This window comes from Mastomys coucha, unplaced genomic scaffold (assembly GCF_008632895.1).
Source record: "Mastomys coucha isolate ucsf_1 unplaced genomic scaffold, UCSF_Mcou_1 pScaffold21, whole genome shotgun sequence".
NCBI lineage: Eukaryota > Metazoa > Chordata > Mammalia > Rodentia > Muridae > Mastomys > Mastomys coucha.
In genome coordinates this window covers 161,472,942-161,488,660 of record NW_022196904.1, presented here as the reverse complement: position 1 = coordinate 161,488,660, position 15,719 = coordinate 161,472,942, and the positions used below count along the sequence as shown (strand labels likewise).

Genomic DNA, 15,719 nt, shown 5'->3' with positions numbered 1-15,719 from the left:
AAAAAAAAAAAAAAAAAAAAAGATTTTCACTCATGCAAATACAATGTGTTTGGATCATGTTCACTCCCAACTCCTCTCCTCCCCCAAATCTATCTTGACCGTTGTACCTCCTTCCGACTTTGGGTCCTTTTTTATCGTACCCCCCTTTACTGGATGAGTCCAGTCTACCCAGGTTAATGGTATAGTGCCATACAATGTCATTTGGTCCCCAACCAGGCAGGACCACATCCTCAGAACTGACTCTCCCCAGAAGCTGTGGGCTGTCAGGAGCTCATCAGCTTGAAGTGTTGCGTACCTTGATCCTCTGTGGGTCTGGGCAGGCATCCACAGCTGCCGTGAGTTCATGGCACTGTCATGTTTAGAAGACACTGTTGTTGCACAGTCCTCCATGACCAGGGGCTCTTCCCACCCCCTCCTTCTGTTTCAGACTCCTCTGACTTGGTGTTCACACTCTTAGCCGCAGTCCTGGTTAGAGAGAGCTAGAGGAAACAGCTGCTGTCTTAGATTGCCCCAGTTTACCATGTGCACAACAGATGTGTACATCCCTCTCCCCAAGGCTGTAAACAGAGAAGAGCATCTTGGGCCCTGGCCTCTCCTAGCCAACCAATTTAAATGCTGTCTCTTAGAGGGCTTTTAGAGAGAGGGGTGCTCTTCAAGTGAGCGTGTGCCTTTAGAAAGTGACATCTGAACCCCAGATGGATGGACCTCTTCCCACACCCCTCGTCTGCGGGTGGTGGCTATGCAGATGGAATCCTGGGTTAGCAGTGCTGCGTTGACCTGGTTAGATGGACTTCAAGCTGTTGCCGCTGAATGCCTGCTTGCAAGACTCTTCCTCTAGGCCAGCCAACAAATGATTCCTCTCCTGCTGACGTGCATTCCCAGCCTCAGGCTAGCCGCATGCCCTGCAGTACAGTAAACATCGCTAGCCATCTTCCTGCTGGGGTTGTAGTGCCCAGGGTAGCAGCCAGAAGCTCAGAAGGAGAAAGGGCAGAGGCTGATGCTGGACTCTAAGGATCCTAAAAGTAGAAGTTGATAAGGTCTCAAGGATTTTTCTGTGATTTTTTTTTTTCCTCCTCAAACCTTATAATGGTTATTCCTCTGGACACATTTTTCTGAGATCACTCCCTTAGACATAGACCTTTCTAGAGTCTTACTCGTAACCAGTTTCTTTCTCATCGTTGGTAGAAAGCATACCCTAAAACTCTCACACTCTCGTGCCTGTGCTTTCAGACTAAAGAACTGTTAAAGTTTACTCATTATAAAGTTAACGTATTTAGTCTCACCTCTCTTCAAGTTTAGCAGAGTGGCTCAGGCTGCCTTCGGGGGATGGGGGTGCTGTTAAGGACTGCGGCTAGTTTTGAAGGCTAGAGGTTTATCAGTGGATTCACCGTTGGCTGAGAGTTGGTAAAACGGGTTATTTGGTTTGGATTGGTGTGCATGCTTGTGTGCTGTATATGTGTGCTGTGTGCATGTGAGTGTGTGGGTAGGCATGCACACGTGCAGGGAGTCCAGAGCAGATGCTGGCTCCTTCCTTTGTTGCTCTCTGCATTATCGCCTTGAGACAGTGTTTCTCAGTGCTAGAAAAGCTTACTGTTTGAGCTGGGCTGGCTGGCTTCTGAGTTCTTGAGTTCTACATATACCATCCTCTTCACACACACACACACACACACACACACACACACACACACACACACACACACTGCAGGAGAATACAGGTACACATTGCTGTGCCCAGACTTTACATGGGTGCTGGGGATTTGAACCCAGATCTTCATAGAGTAAATATCTTCCTAGGCTGGTAAAACCTACTAAGGAAACATCAACAGGTAGGCCAGAGAATTCCTGGGACGTTCCCAGGAATATTGGTTGCTTAATTAAGCCTGACTTGCTTTCACTGGTTTAAAAATTTTATTTATATATTTTTATCACTGATGTCTTTTCTGTTCTTTTCTTTTAAAGATTCATTTATTGTTATATGTAAGTACACTGTAGCTGTCCTCAGATACACCAGGAGAGGGAGTCAGATCTCATTATGGGTAGTTGTGAGCCACCATGTGGTTGCTGGGATTTGAACTCAGGTTCTTTGGAAGAGCAGTCGGTGTTCTTACCCGCTGAGCCATCTCACCAGCCCTATTTATATTATTTTTAATTGTGAATATATGTGAATGTCTGGGCATGGGGTTTGCACATGAATGTGGTGCCCATGGGGGTCAGAAGAGCATAACAGATCCTCTGGTGGTTGTGTGCTGCTGGGCATGAGTACTGTGCACCAAAACGGGTCCTCTGGAAGAACTGCTTAGCCACCTCTCTAGCTCACCACAGTTTATTCTTAATGGCTGGGTTCTTGGCAGCTCCTGATGGATCTAGGAAGGCAGTCTGTTTATGAACTAGATTGCAGTGAACTGACCCCCATATATTTCAGTCTCACTGATTCTAAAGTTATCTGACAATGCCCCCCCTTTCTTTACTTCCTATTGTTTCTATTCTTTTGTTTCTGGATTTTGTTTTGAGACAAAGTCTTGATCTACAGCCTCAAATGTGTGATTCTCCTTACTCCGCCTAGTTCTAGGATCACAAGAGGGCACCACTTCATCTGGCTGGCAGCGCTTTTTACTAATTCTTGGTCTGCAGCCTGATATTAAAAACCTTTGCCATCCTTTAAAGCATCACATTAAATTCTGCATGTGTCCTGTGAATATATATACTTACTGACATGTACTTACAGATGCCCAAGGTGAGGTTATTTAACCTTGAAAGTGAAAGTGCTGAACTCACCAGTGACTGCTTAGCTCTAGAAATAATTTGTATAGAAAGATCAAGATTGTATTTAAATGTTTCAAGTAGATTTTAGGTCTTCAGAAGAGAAATTTCAGAGATCTCCTGTTGACTGTTCTAGTAACATCCCCGTTCCCCCCCCCACACACACACACACATACACATATCCCTCCCTTCATCCACTACCAGGCTTTAAGACTGTAAGATATACAGGTGTTAGATGGGATAGTATGTGATGGACTAAATGAAGTCTTTACTGCCCACTCTAACCATAAAGACTTCGCTTAGCCCCTTGGTTCCCATGGACCTGTGTAAAGAGCCGAATTGTTTAGCCGTTCACTTAGTGAAACAGCATGCCAATCCTCATCTTCAACTGACACTGTTCTTGAACAGGGTATGTGGCTCATGAATTCATTTTGGACACCCGACCCTTCAAAAAGTCTGCCAATATTGAGGCTGTGGACGTTGCCAAGAGGCTCCAGGATTATGGTAAGTGGCTTTTGACATTCATACAATCGTCCCTATAGGCTACGGACCATTTCCTAGAAGCACTTGCAGTTTAGACAATATGTCCAAGAACTGCGTGTCCTGGTCCCAAGTGGCCATTACTCAGCCCCTGGCCAGGAGGTGAGCCAGAAGGGAGGGAGGAATGCTGCCGTCAGCTCGCAGGGCTGCCAAGAAGAGGCAGTGAGGAACTGGTTGGTAATTCACTAACAACCAGCCTTTCTGGCATTACTCCATTTATTGTGTGTAATTCTGCACAGTAGGTCATCCGTTCACGGGGAGTCATGTGTGGGCCTCCTATTAAGATGTGTCAGTAAGGCTGTTTAAAAGTGTCTAATGTACATTTCTTCTTACAACTAGCCATTAGGGAGCTGAGGAGGTGGCTCAGTGCTTAAAAGCACTCTCTGCCCTTGCAGAAAACCCAGCTCCCACTCCCAGCATGTGGCACCCATGTGGTGGTTACAACCAGCAACATCTGGGTGCCTCCCTTCCTGACTTAGGGTCAAGATCCAGGAATCTGTTTCTAGAATAGTACATGGATGGTTCCAGGTGTGGATGATTCCAGATGTGGGAGCCACTAAAGCAGACTAGGAATAGAATTTGCTCACACAAGGCATTGAGGACAGACTTTAATGGGTTATGAAATAGGTAAAGACCAAAACAACTCCTTACTGGCTAGGCGACACAGGTGCATGCTTTAGTCAAAGCCTATTAAATGGGTTAGCTAAGGTCTGTGTATTTCACTCTAAAGTTTATGACAAAATACAAAAATAGGGAATTCTTGTTACTGATGGACATTCTAAAATGCTTACAAAATAAAGTGTTCTGATAGTTGCAGCGTTCTGTGAATTACAGAAAAAATAAGTTGGAGCTGGCAATATGGCTCAGTGGTAAGTGCAGTCAAGCTTGGTGGCCTGAGTTCTATCCCTGGGACCCACAACGGTGGAATGAGAGCTAACTCCCCAAAAGCTCCCAGTACACAAAACACCCATATACACATATACGCTAAATACACAAAAACAATTAAAAAACAACATGGAGGAATATATAGGGGATATGTGGGTACCTTGCTACAGTGCTTTCAAATTACCCATGGACTTGAAAATTTTTTATTAAAATAATGTTGGCAAACTAGTCAGTTAAGGCAGGAGGCGGGATAGCAACAGGGAATGATGTTGGTCTCTGCATTGGCTGGAAGGTTCGTGAGTCTGGGAGATTGTGCTTAATCATAAAATGGTTTCAGAGATGGGATGGTAGCATGCAGGGGAGACCCACATGAGCATGAATAAGAGCCTGGGCTGGACCTTTAGTACAACACACCAAAAGTGACTCCCAGATTTGTGTAAGAAATGAGGGGAAGCAGTGTTTGCCTTTGTCCAGAAAAACCTCTTTCGATCATGTTTTTGTTTCTTAATTCATCCTACAAACAAAAACTTCATGCACTTGGGAGGCAGAGGCAGGCGGATTTCTGAGTTCAAGGCCAGCCTGGTCTAGTTCCAGGACAGCCAGAGCTACACAGAGAAACCCTGTGTAAAGCCACAAAAAAAAAGCTGTTTCTCGTCATTATAGCACACCATCATAAACAGTTTGGCTTTTCTTTTCTTTTTTAGTGGTTGTTGTTGTCATTGTCTTTGGTTGTTGCTTTCTTTTGAGGCACCATGGCTTGAATCTAAGGCCTTGGGGATGCTAAGCATACAGTCTGAAGCTAAGTGTCAACTTCAGTCTAGAAAGATCCTAGAACACAGTGAAATGGAAATTCCACTATTAATTTTGTCATGCTGACTTGCTCATACATATACATACCTTACAATGCCTGTAAGAGCTATGTCATAAATTATAAATGTGTGTACTTTAGACTTAGACACATTCCTCTGGTCTCCCTTTGCAGGATTTCATGCCCCTACCATGTCCTGGCCCGTGGCAGGGACTCTCATGATTGAGCCCACTGAATCAGAAGACAAGGCGGAGCTGGACAGATTCTGTGATGCTATGATCAGCATCCGGCAAGAAATTGCTGACATAGAGGAGGGCCGCATAGACTCGAGGGTCAACCCCCTAAAGGTACACAACATTCCACAAAACTGAAACTGGTGTCTAGGGGTGTGCTGACCCTCCCTGAACCCTCTGTGGTTAGTTTCTTGCCTAGAGTGAGAAAAGTATGAGACATTTCTATGTTCTTGAATGGCTGTGGTAGTTACTTGGTGGAGCCTTGTTGTAGGAGCTGTAGACACCACCTGTACCCTACTGATTGTGAAGAAGGCAGTGCAGGAAGGAGGCTCACTAACTGGAGAGTTCTTATTCTGTTTGTGTCATAGCATTTGTTTACTTCCCTCATGAGCTCTCTCTATAAACCCAGTTCTTGTGTTGGCACAGCAACCTGAGACCAACTTAAGTGGTATTTGATTCAGCCTGGGAGCTTAGCAATGCTTATGGCCCATGTGGAGAAAAGTTCAACTTATCCCCAATCTCTTCCAAAACCCATTACTTTTAGAATCTCACTTTTCTGGTTCACTGTAAACATTAACCAGGAGATGGCTTGAGAAGAATGCTCTGTGGACAGCAGTTGCATCTCCATGGCTATAAGCCAGAGAATGAGACGCTGTAGTCGCTCATTCAGAACTGCCTGCCTGGAGGTGCGTTGTGGAGATGCTAAAAGGCTAGGACCTTGCTTGAAATGCTGTAGCAAAGGGAGGATCTTCCTCATAGTATGATGCTACATTGTCAGGTGTGACAGCTTCTGCTCGGTGTTACTGTGTGCATAGTGGAAACACAGGGGAGGTGGCAGTCACCAGATTCAGGGTTAGATGTCGGGGTGAGGTGTGGGAGAAAGCAGCACATTGTTTTGACCAGCCCCTCTGCCACCATCTCTCTTGTCCAGATGTCTCCACACTCCTTGACCTGTGTCACATCCTCCCACTGGGATCGGCCATATTCTAGAGAGGTAGCAGCATTTCCACTGGTAAGTTCTCTGAACTCTGCCAACCACGGCGTTGCCATAGCCCTCCCGTGCCCCTGGCCTCCTGAGGTTTCCCATCCACAGTGTCCTATATAAAGTGTATGTGGGATACCTGGTGAAGTATAGATTATGATGAGGAATCAAGGGGTCAGACAGCCCCCAAGGGTCATCAGACCCAGGCCTAGAAACCCACAGGATCAGGGATTAATACTGAAAATCAGTCCTGTTCGGATGGCTCAATGTGGTTCCACCATCAGGAGGTGGATTTAATGTGATCTGACTTTTCTTTTAAAGATTGACTTATTATCTGTATGTGGGAAGGGCATGAGGTGGAGGCTAACTGTGTATGAATTTCTAGGAACCCTGCATGCAGAAGCCCAGGAGGTGAGATCAGCTTCACTGAAACTTTCATTTCGGGTGGTTTGTGGGCTGCCGTGTGAGTGCTGTGAACTGAACCTAGGGCCTCTGCAAGAGCAGTACGTGCTCTTAACCACTGAGCCATCTCTCCAGCCTCTAGTGTATCCCTCTGATCCCAGAGGCATAGAGACAAGACTCCAAAGTTGAAATTGTGAAAAATGGGTTTCGGCATGTGTTGGGCCACTGGTGCTTGGGCTGTGGGAACATCCAAAAATCACAACGTCTCGATTTCCCCCAAAGGGTTCGGAACATCCCAAAATGTCCATCTTTTCCTTTTCAGCCCTTTGTGAAACCAGAGAACAAATTCTGGCCAACCATCGCTCGGATCGATGACATCTATGGAGATCAGCACCTGGTGTGCACCTGCCCACCCATGGAGGTCTATGAGTCTCCATTCTCTGAACAGAAGAGGGCCTCCTCTTAGTCCTTTCTCCTAAGCTCAAAGGACTCACCGGATGTCTCTTGCTGGAGCATGTGAGAGCAAGGATAGTTCTTCTCCTTCATGTGGCTCACACATGAGTTTTATACACTGTATATTTTTATAATCTTTCAAGGCAATGTAAACACGATTAGCATGGTGAGTGGCAGCCGCCTGCTCTATGGCAAGGCAGTTGCTGTTCGTGTTGCCTTGATTGGGAGCCATTTAGTTTGCTGGATAGAAAATGTGTGGTAGCAATTTTAATGTTTTAATTCAAGAAGTTTGCAGAGGTCAGAGCCTATGCTGGGAATTCAATAGACGTTTTTTTTGTTGTTGTTGTTCCAAATAAGTCCTTGTGGACTGTGCCCTCTGTGGGAAACCCCAGGGCAAATGTTTACATTTTGTACACACTGAAGAATTCTTCCTCACTAATGTGCCTGATCTGTCACAGCATTTGAGTGTCTTCCTTTCACTGTGTGGGTTTTTTTTATCTGCTTTTATTAGTGTTCTAATAAAACTGAGTTTGAATAATGCTGTCTCACTTGATTTTACACCCATGATACACAAAACTCGGGAAGTTGAAGGGCAGTGAGAGCTCTCAGTCCGACGGCGACATTTACACTGACTGTCACCTTAGCTTTTGACTGGCTAAGGACAGTGTGTACAGCCTGTTTACCAGAGAAGGCCACTCTGGCTCTTTTCATCTTGGGCCATATGTAACATAACCTCAACTTGCCCAGAGATAACCAGCCCAGGGCTCATGGTCCTTTAGGGGGAGAGGCAGAAATCCATGAATGAACATGAAAGGGGTGGACCAAGCCCTAAGTAAACATGCCGTTGACAAGGACCAGTGCTTCAGACCCATGGGGACAGGCAAAGCCTTACCATGTCAAACTGTGAAAATGGGCACAGCTCCTGGTCCTTGAGCAGATGTTGGTAGTGTGTATGGAAACTGGCAGTCACAGCTTCCTCCATCTGGGTGACTGCAACCTCAGAATGTTTCCTACACAGACAGACCTCCTATTGAGACAACCTAACTCCTCACGCTGAACACAAGTAACAAAGTCGCTGAAATTCCAGGCGTTTACGTAGTTGGTGCCACTTCATCAGAACTGGCATGGCCCACCCAATCCCAGCATTTCTGTCTGTCCTTTCTTCATTCCCTTGTCACATCAGTCATGTTTCCAGGACAAAGAAATCTTTCAATCATACCCTTTTGCATCTTTTGCACAGTGCACACCTATGACCTCAGAGTAGCTGCTCTTCATTCAAGCATCTTACATGCCAGTCAAGAAAAGGAGGAAAAAAAAAAAAGCAAAAGGCAGATTCCGTCTTCTCTTGAATACCTTTCCAAGCAGTTCCACCTAATAAGCACTTCTGCTGGCTTCTTAGCAAGACCCTCGCTCCTAGCTACAAAGGGATACGGAGAGTTCTACTCGGGCATGCTGCTGCCCAGAATGAAACCTTTATTAACGTCATGGGGAAAGGATGAGTTTGGCCGGTGACTCACCCCAACAATTACACAACCACTAAGCTTCATGCTAGCTACCAGAACAGGTCTGTGTGCTCTTGTGAAATTCTCCACTACTGTCCACACAGTCACACATAAAAAGCATTGAGAACACCTGTTTCAGCCTAACAGAAGTAGTACGAAAGTGATGGGGTCCCTGCTTTTCGTTCCCTCCACTAATAATTAAGTTAATAGGTACTGAGCACTTCTCAGGTACTATGTGCCTGTCACAAAACATGGAGAGATTCCAGAGGTCACATGCTTGGTAAGAATTTGAACCTAGCGCCAGGGCCTAACAGCCAAACAGGAGACCAGGCTACCATGGCAACAGCAAACCTAAAGAGAGGGAAGCGAAAGGGAAAGGCCAACGTCTGAATGCAGTGGCCCTTTCTCTGGAAGCACCAGTGTGCTAGAGTGCTTGCAGCTGGTCGCTAAGGCCGCTTTCCCAGCTGGCCAGCTCTGTCTGCCTCTATCCGCTTGTCCCAGACTATTGCATCGCTCATGTGTTTACCTTGTGCTATGTTGGTCCTCTCCCGCCTCTGGGTTTTGGCCTGTAGGGATTTTCCACCTGGAGTATTGCCCCTCACCCCGCACACCTAACACTTTGCTTGGCTCCTCTTCTCGGGAATTCAACACCTCATCACGGTCTTCCTTGGATCCATGAGAAATGGGTGACTTTTTCTCTTCAATCTCCCCACTGTTTGTTCCTTCCTTTTAAAAACGAAGTTTTGTTACTCAACTTTTTGTTTTTCTGCCTCAGACTAAGTGCCCTGAGAACAGGACCGTATCTCAGTGATCACTGGATTTCCAGCAGAGAGTAAGGCCTTCCTATGCTGTGTTCAATTAGAGCATCATGTGAATAAAGGAACATGATCCTGAGTCATCCCGTGTGGGAACTTGCAATGTCTGCGGTGAGCGGCTCTTTCTAAGTTATGTGCAAAACCACCCAGCCTTGAAGATAGCCCCTGGCTTCGTGTAGAATGCACCCCTAATTAAAAACAGTTTTGCTTGTTCTGGCCAAACACATACCCTAAAGTATAGTCCTCGAGCTATCCTTAGCTGTACAATGGAGTTGCATTAAGTACAAAGCTGTGTTCAAGTGCCTTTGAATGATTACACTAGGCCTGTGCCTGTGTCCTATGCACTAGGATCCCTCTCTCCGGGCCCTTCTGGGAACACTCATCTGACAGGATACAAGGACTCTGGCCTATAATGGAAGCGATGAAATCCTTATGCCTTGGAAACATCCCTGATCCATTCATTATTGGGCCCAGTGCCCTGCAGAGCAGCAAAAGGGTGACCTTTCAGTTTGCGAACTGCCTGTCTCAGGTGTCTTTTACACCTAGAAAGTGACTCATTAATCCTGTATCTGGCCAAGAAACTCTATTATTTTGCCAGTGATGATATCACACCTCTTTTCTGGGTACAAGACTTCCTTTTGTCTCTTTTCCCTCATATTTTAGAGAACTTTCTGGAACGCTAGGTCTTCGATGGATGGGTCTTCAGAGGCTGAATTTTTGTCAGTGTTGTATCAATTTGTGGGGTAGGAGGGCCAGGGGAGTCCCGAATATCTAGCTGCAGGCTTTCCTTGCAAGCCCTCTAACTTCTGAAGTACATCTCTAGCCCACGAAGGCTAATTTTCCTACTTTGAGAATAGATCCTTTTGGCATGGCTAAGTGAGGTGCTTGTAACTGCATTTTGATCTGCTAGGCTCAATCCTTCCTGAAGCAAGTCAAGAAAATGTGGCTCCTGTGCCCCTCCCTCCACCAGGTTCTCTCTCTCCCAGCCAAGGTAATGTAACTGGAAAGGGCACTATGCACAAGCCCATATCTGAGGCCAAGGCTAAGCATGCCAGTGGCAGGGGAGTGAATGTCTCAGGGGCTTGAAGTTGAAAACTAAATCCAGAGAACACTGATTTCTGAGAGCGGGGTTGGTGTTGGGGGAGGCAGGGCTGTCATGGAAACCCAGGGTAATACTAGGGAGCAGTAGAGGCTAAGACTCATGATCATGTAATTTTTTTTTTCTTCCCTGGTGTTTCTTACCTGTTTATGTGATTCAACTTCACTGACTGCTCCACCTCACCCTCTCTCTATCATTCCTCATGATGGTTAATCTTGATTGAATCTGAAACTCAACTAAGAGACTTGTCCCTGGAAGGTTACCAAGGGCATTTCCAGGAAGGAGTAAGGGCAACAGCTCCCTCCCATCAGCAGCCCACATTCGAAGCAGCTCTGCTTGTGACTCATCGCTTTATGGTGATGGCTGCCGCTGTCATCCAGTACTTCTTTCAGCCTTCCAATGTGGTTCTCCAGGAATCCTCCAGCCTGTGGACAGAAGACTAAACCTGCAGAGGCATCAAGCAGCTACTGCGTTCTGTGCCTCTGTAGTATACAGTCATTGCTGAGAGTACCTAGCCCTGCCTGTGTAAGCCAATGTAATAAATCCCTTTTCCTAATTCTGTCTGCCCCTGCTCGTCCACTGGAATCAACATAACAGACAGGGACAGGCTTGATCATCTCTGCCTCTCAATGGTTGGAAGGATTTATGTTTAACACACACACACACACACACACACACACACACACACACACACAGAGTATGCAGGAGGGAGAGGCAGACAGATCTCTGAGTTCTAGGCTAGCCAAGGCTACATGGTAAGACACTGCCTCAAAAAACAAGAACAAACAAAGAAACCCCAAACCAGGTAGACAATACAAACTTTCAATATCCATACTGAATATTCAACAACAATATTTAGTAGTATCTAATAAATTATTGCCAAGAGATGTATGTGAACATCTGTATGTGTTTGACCCACTTTCTGAAACACTCTCATTTGTGAAATATGAAAAAGAACTCAAAAAACTGAGGCAAACTGTAAGATAAAAGCTGCACATAACAGGATGGAGAAAGGCTCATCAGGTCAGAGCACTTGCTGCTCAGTTCCCACCCCCCACACTGGGTGGCACGTGACCACTGAGTTCCAGGGCATCTGATGCCCTTTTCTGGTCTCTATGGGTATCTGCATGCATGCACATAGTGTATATATAAATATGTAAGAACATACACATAACTATAAGTAAAAATTAACAAAACCCTTTTAAAAGTAGTAGAGTATCACAGAAAGTCAGCATGTTCTTTTGAATAATGCCCTCATGTATAATTAAGCCAGAGGTGAAATGTGTTCTTACTATGTCAGAATGGATCTAGCTTTCATACAAATATATAGTAAAAATGTTCCAACAAGACACAATGAAACCCAAAATTTACAAAATCCACAGAACCAGAAGAATGTAAAAAAGTAAAAGTAAATGCATCATCATGTTCTGATCATAAAATATTTATTAAGGTATACTCTTAAGGAATATAGTGAATATAAAATGTAGGATCACAATGTGAAGCAATTTTAATCTTCTCAAAAGCCTGCACAGCCCTCCTAATCTGCAGGTGAAGACCACCAGGAGGAATTCCTGGGGGCCAATGAGGACAGAGACTACCAGGAGGGATTCCTGGATGCCCCATGAGGACAGAGACCACCAGGAGGAATTCCTGGGGGCCCATGAGGACAGAGACCACCAGGAGGGATTCCTGTGCCCCATTAGGAGACCACCAGGAGGGATTCCTGCATGCCCCATGAGGACAGAGACCACCAGGAGGGATTCCTGCATGCCCCATGAGGACAGAGACCACCAGGAGGGATTCCTGGATGCCCCATGAGGACAGAGACCACCAGGAGGGATTCCTGGATGCCCCATGAGGACAGAGACCACCAGGAGGAATTCCTGGATGCCCCATGAGGACAGAGACCACCAGGAGGGATTCCTGTGCCCCATGAGGATAGAGATCACCAGGAGGGATTCCTGCATGCCCCATGAGGACAGAAACCACTAGGAGGGATTCCTGGGCACCCCATGAAGACAGAGACCACCAGGAGGGATTCCTGGATGCCCCATGAGGACAGAGACCACCAGGAGGGATTCCTGTGCTCCCCATGAGGACAGAGCGGCTTTTCAGAAACATTTACTACTAGAGCTTCAGACACCTCTGTCATTGCAAGAGAATACCACATTACACTAATGCAGCAACAATGCATTCATATTGTTCTCATTAGTCATTAGTAGTCAATTTGCATAAAACACCAGAAAAAAGTCACAATGGAGATCACAAATGAGTTAAAAAATGAACATGTTCTTGCAAAACACGCACTGTGATGGAAACGGACATTAAAAAAAGTAGTATGCATATTACAGGAGCTGCACTCGTCCCAACAACCGCATCTGCCTTCTTTCCTGGAAAAGCAAAGTACAAGGAACAGGCACAACTAATACTTGGGAGGCAGTGTGTAGCTAAAATTTCATTTAACTAATTAGTCAATGATTTTAAAATCCCCATAAATCTTTTCTGTCCTGAGGTAGTTGCAAAATAAATCATAAATTGGGTAATCAACTACAGTAGAGGCTTTAAGTCTTCATTCATGGAAATGAGTTGTTACTGAGAAGAACTACCTTTTGCTATCTAAGACAGTTGAGAACGGGCCCTCTTACTACACACAGGAGGAGGGCTGTGGGGAGCTACTGCTGCTTCCACACGAAAGACATGGTCCAGCACTGCTTCATCCCTCCCACTCAGCCTTAGACAGTTACTGTCCAAAACTCCACCAGGAACAACACAGAAGCACACAGATCACCGGCCTTTGCTATAGCCAGGGAAGAACAGGTCAAGTAGAGTCTGGAGGGTCTCATTTAAAATCATGACATAATTCTGCCCGAGATCATGGCGGCAAGCAGGACAGGAGAAAACTTGGGCCTTAAAGGAGCGCTGTAAGCAATCCTAAAATAAAGACAAAAGAAAAACACACAAGGGAAGGGGCACAGAGAGAGAAAGACAGGAGAAAGCAGAAAAGAAGGAAAAAATCCACTTCAATTATATGGAAAAATCACTCAACAAGTTATAACTTTAATAAAAATTAGACACTTACTACTCCTTACAAGAGATGAACAGTCGTAAAGACCCGACTCTGTACTATACTGTCTGTGAGTACACTAATATATACTGTGAGACTTCAGGTAAGTGACTGAACTAGTTTGTGCCTTGATTCCCTCATCTAGTAAAGTGAGTGTTAGAGTCCTGAAAGAAGTCTAAAGAAAAAGATTGACTCTGCTGCTCAGAGTTAAAACACATTTTACCAAATCATTAGCCAAAGCCAAGCATGTTTACTTGTACTAAGTCTAGAGCCCACTGACATATAGTTAGGCGTGAACACGTATTTCAGAGGAACCCAAAGTGTAACATTAGCTAAGTACATAAACTCACACTTGGTAAGCAGGCTCCTTCCTCTGGTTTAGCTAAAGCTCGATTCCTCTCTTCTGCTGCAGCCACAGCACAGCACTCACTGTACCTGAGCATCCTGGCCTTTCATTAAATGCACATAAGTCTTTCAGTTTGCAGTGCAGCATGTAAACCACATGCTCGCTGTCACAGAGAGAACAACAGTGACGCTATGGCTTCTCAGTCTCCACTTCGGCCCTTCCTCCCTCCAAGCACAGCAGAGAACCTCCAACTGTATGTATGAGAACTACTATCACGCAATTTCACTGAGGCTATCTTACCATCAAGACGGAATTAAAAAGTTTTCTAACAAAAAAAAGTGCCCATACCTATCCTTGATGGAAAAATGGTTGATTGTATGCTAAAGTCAAGGGGGCACCCACTGTGCTGTCAGACCTAACAAGGGGCAGTGGATCTGAACTTACCTTACAGACGTTGTGAAAGCATTCTGTTGTAACGGGCTGGTAAACTAGTTCTTGGCAGCATACACACATAAAAGACTGTTCCAATTTCTTCAGAAAATTCTACAATGGTGCCCAACAGGAGGAAAGAAGAAAAGATTAGCAGCTCAAAATATACTAATGAATTCTAAATGACAATCTCTTAGTCACATTTAAGAGGTTCTCCACAAAGAAATTCAAGTAGGGACTTCCTAAGGGAAACACATTTTAATGACAGAAACTAAGGAAATTTCATCAAGGTCTCCCCAAACTTTCCAGTCTAGTGATAGTTAGTAACTCTTTTATTTTGTTTGCTCTTGTTTTATTTTGGGTGTTGTGCTTAAGAGAGAGAGAGGTCTTTCCTGCCATAGATAAGGCCTCAAGCTAATCTCAGTTTTTATATATTCTCAGCTTCTGCCTCTTGAGCACTGGGGTGACAGAAATGAGCTACCATGTGCATGTAATTTTTACTTACAGGGGTGGGGCTGGAGGGAGTTGGGGCAATGAGATGGCTTAGTGGAAAGGGGACTGGAGGTTGAGCCTAACAACTTGAGACTCTCCAGAGACCCACATTGTGTAAAGAGAGAATCAGCTACCAGTTGTCGTTGTCTGACCCCAGAGAACACACACGTACACGCACACACACACAGAGCAAGGAAGGACCCAGTTCAGTGGTATACCTCTTGCCCGGCACTGTAAATACAACAGAAAATACGGGCAGCCCATCACAAGGCCATTCAGCATAGGCATCCTTTTTGTTCTGTAATTTGCACTTCAGACTGCAGCAAATAAAATAAGGAGGCGGTCAGTCTTTCCTGTTACAAACTACAAAGTACAGTATTTTTTGAAACTAAAGAAGCATTCGGTAATACCTCTAGTGTCCAGTGTCACAAGAAACCCATATCTTCCTAGGATGCTGTGTACTATTCTGCCTCAAATTCCAAGACACGGATTTTCTGGGAAGGAAGGTTTATTTAAAATAGACAAGTGAGAGGCAAGCAGGAACCAACATCTGTCCCAACACTGGGAGTAACTGGGTCCAGCGGGACCAGGCACATACGAACTCCGCCAGCCCAGTGACTCTGGTTCCTTCTGGTCTGTCTGGGTTAGTGTTCTGAGCAGACCTTGGGCACAAGCTCTGCAGCCACTCCCACAACTCACAGAGAAAGCCACACTCCCAGGTGATTTAACAAGCCCAGGATCCCAGGATCCCAGAATCACAGGATCACAGAGTCAGCTTTATTCTGAGGAGTTCTGACATAGCCAGGATCACAGGAAGGACAGGCTCCAGTCAGATTTAGCAAGGGCAGGTAGCACTAGAGTTAACCAGATGCCCAGGGGGCAAGCATAAACAACACAAACCAAGGTCAC

At 45.4% G+C, this 15,719-nt stretch overlaps 2 protein-coding genes across 4 annotated transcripts in view; one reads left to right on the top strand and one right to left on the bottom strand.

Moving 5' to 3' along the window:
- Gldc (glycine decarboxylase) overlaps positions 1 to 7,604 on the top strand; it is an 83,749-nt gene extending 76,145 nt beyond the window's left edge. The window contains exons 22-25 of the mRNA XM_031390077.1: positions 3,169 to 3,264; positions 5,168 to 5,340; positions 6,158 to 6,238; positions 6,933 to 7,604. Coding sequence (XP_031245937.1) covers positions 3,169 to 3,264; positions 5,168 to 5,340; positions 6,158 to 6,238; positions 6,933 to 7,076 — 494 coding nt within the window. The 3' untranslated portion in view covers positions 7,077 to 7,604. The remainder of the gene's footprint in view (positions 1 to 3,168; positions 3,265 to 5,167; positions 5,341 to 6,157; positions 6,239 to 6,932) is intronic.
- A 4,300-nt stretch (positions 7,605 to 11,904) lies between these two features.
- The window catches only part of Uhrf2 (ubiquitin like with PHD and ring finger domains 2), a 67,861-nt gene continuing 64,046 nt past the window's right edge, over positions 11,905 to 15,719 (bottom strand). For all 3 annotated transcript variants that reach the window (XM_031390078.1, XM_031390079.1, XM_031390081.1), the window contains exons 15-16: positions 14,334 to 14,432; positions 11,905 to 13,410 (exon numbers count right to left, since the gene is read on the bottom strand). In XM_031390078.1, coding sequence (XP_031245938.1) covers positions 13,264 to 13,410; positions 14,334 to 14,432 — 246 coding nt within the window. In that variant the 3' untranslated portion in view covers positions 11,905 to 13,263. The remainder of the gene's footprint in view (positions 13,411 to 14,333; positions 14,433 to 15,719) is intronic.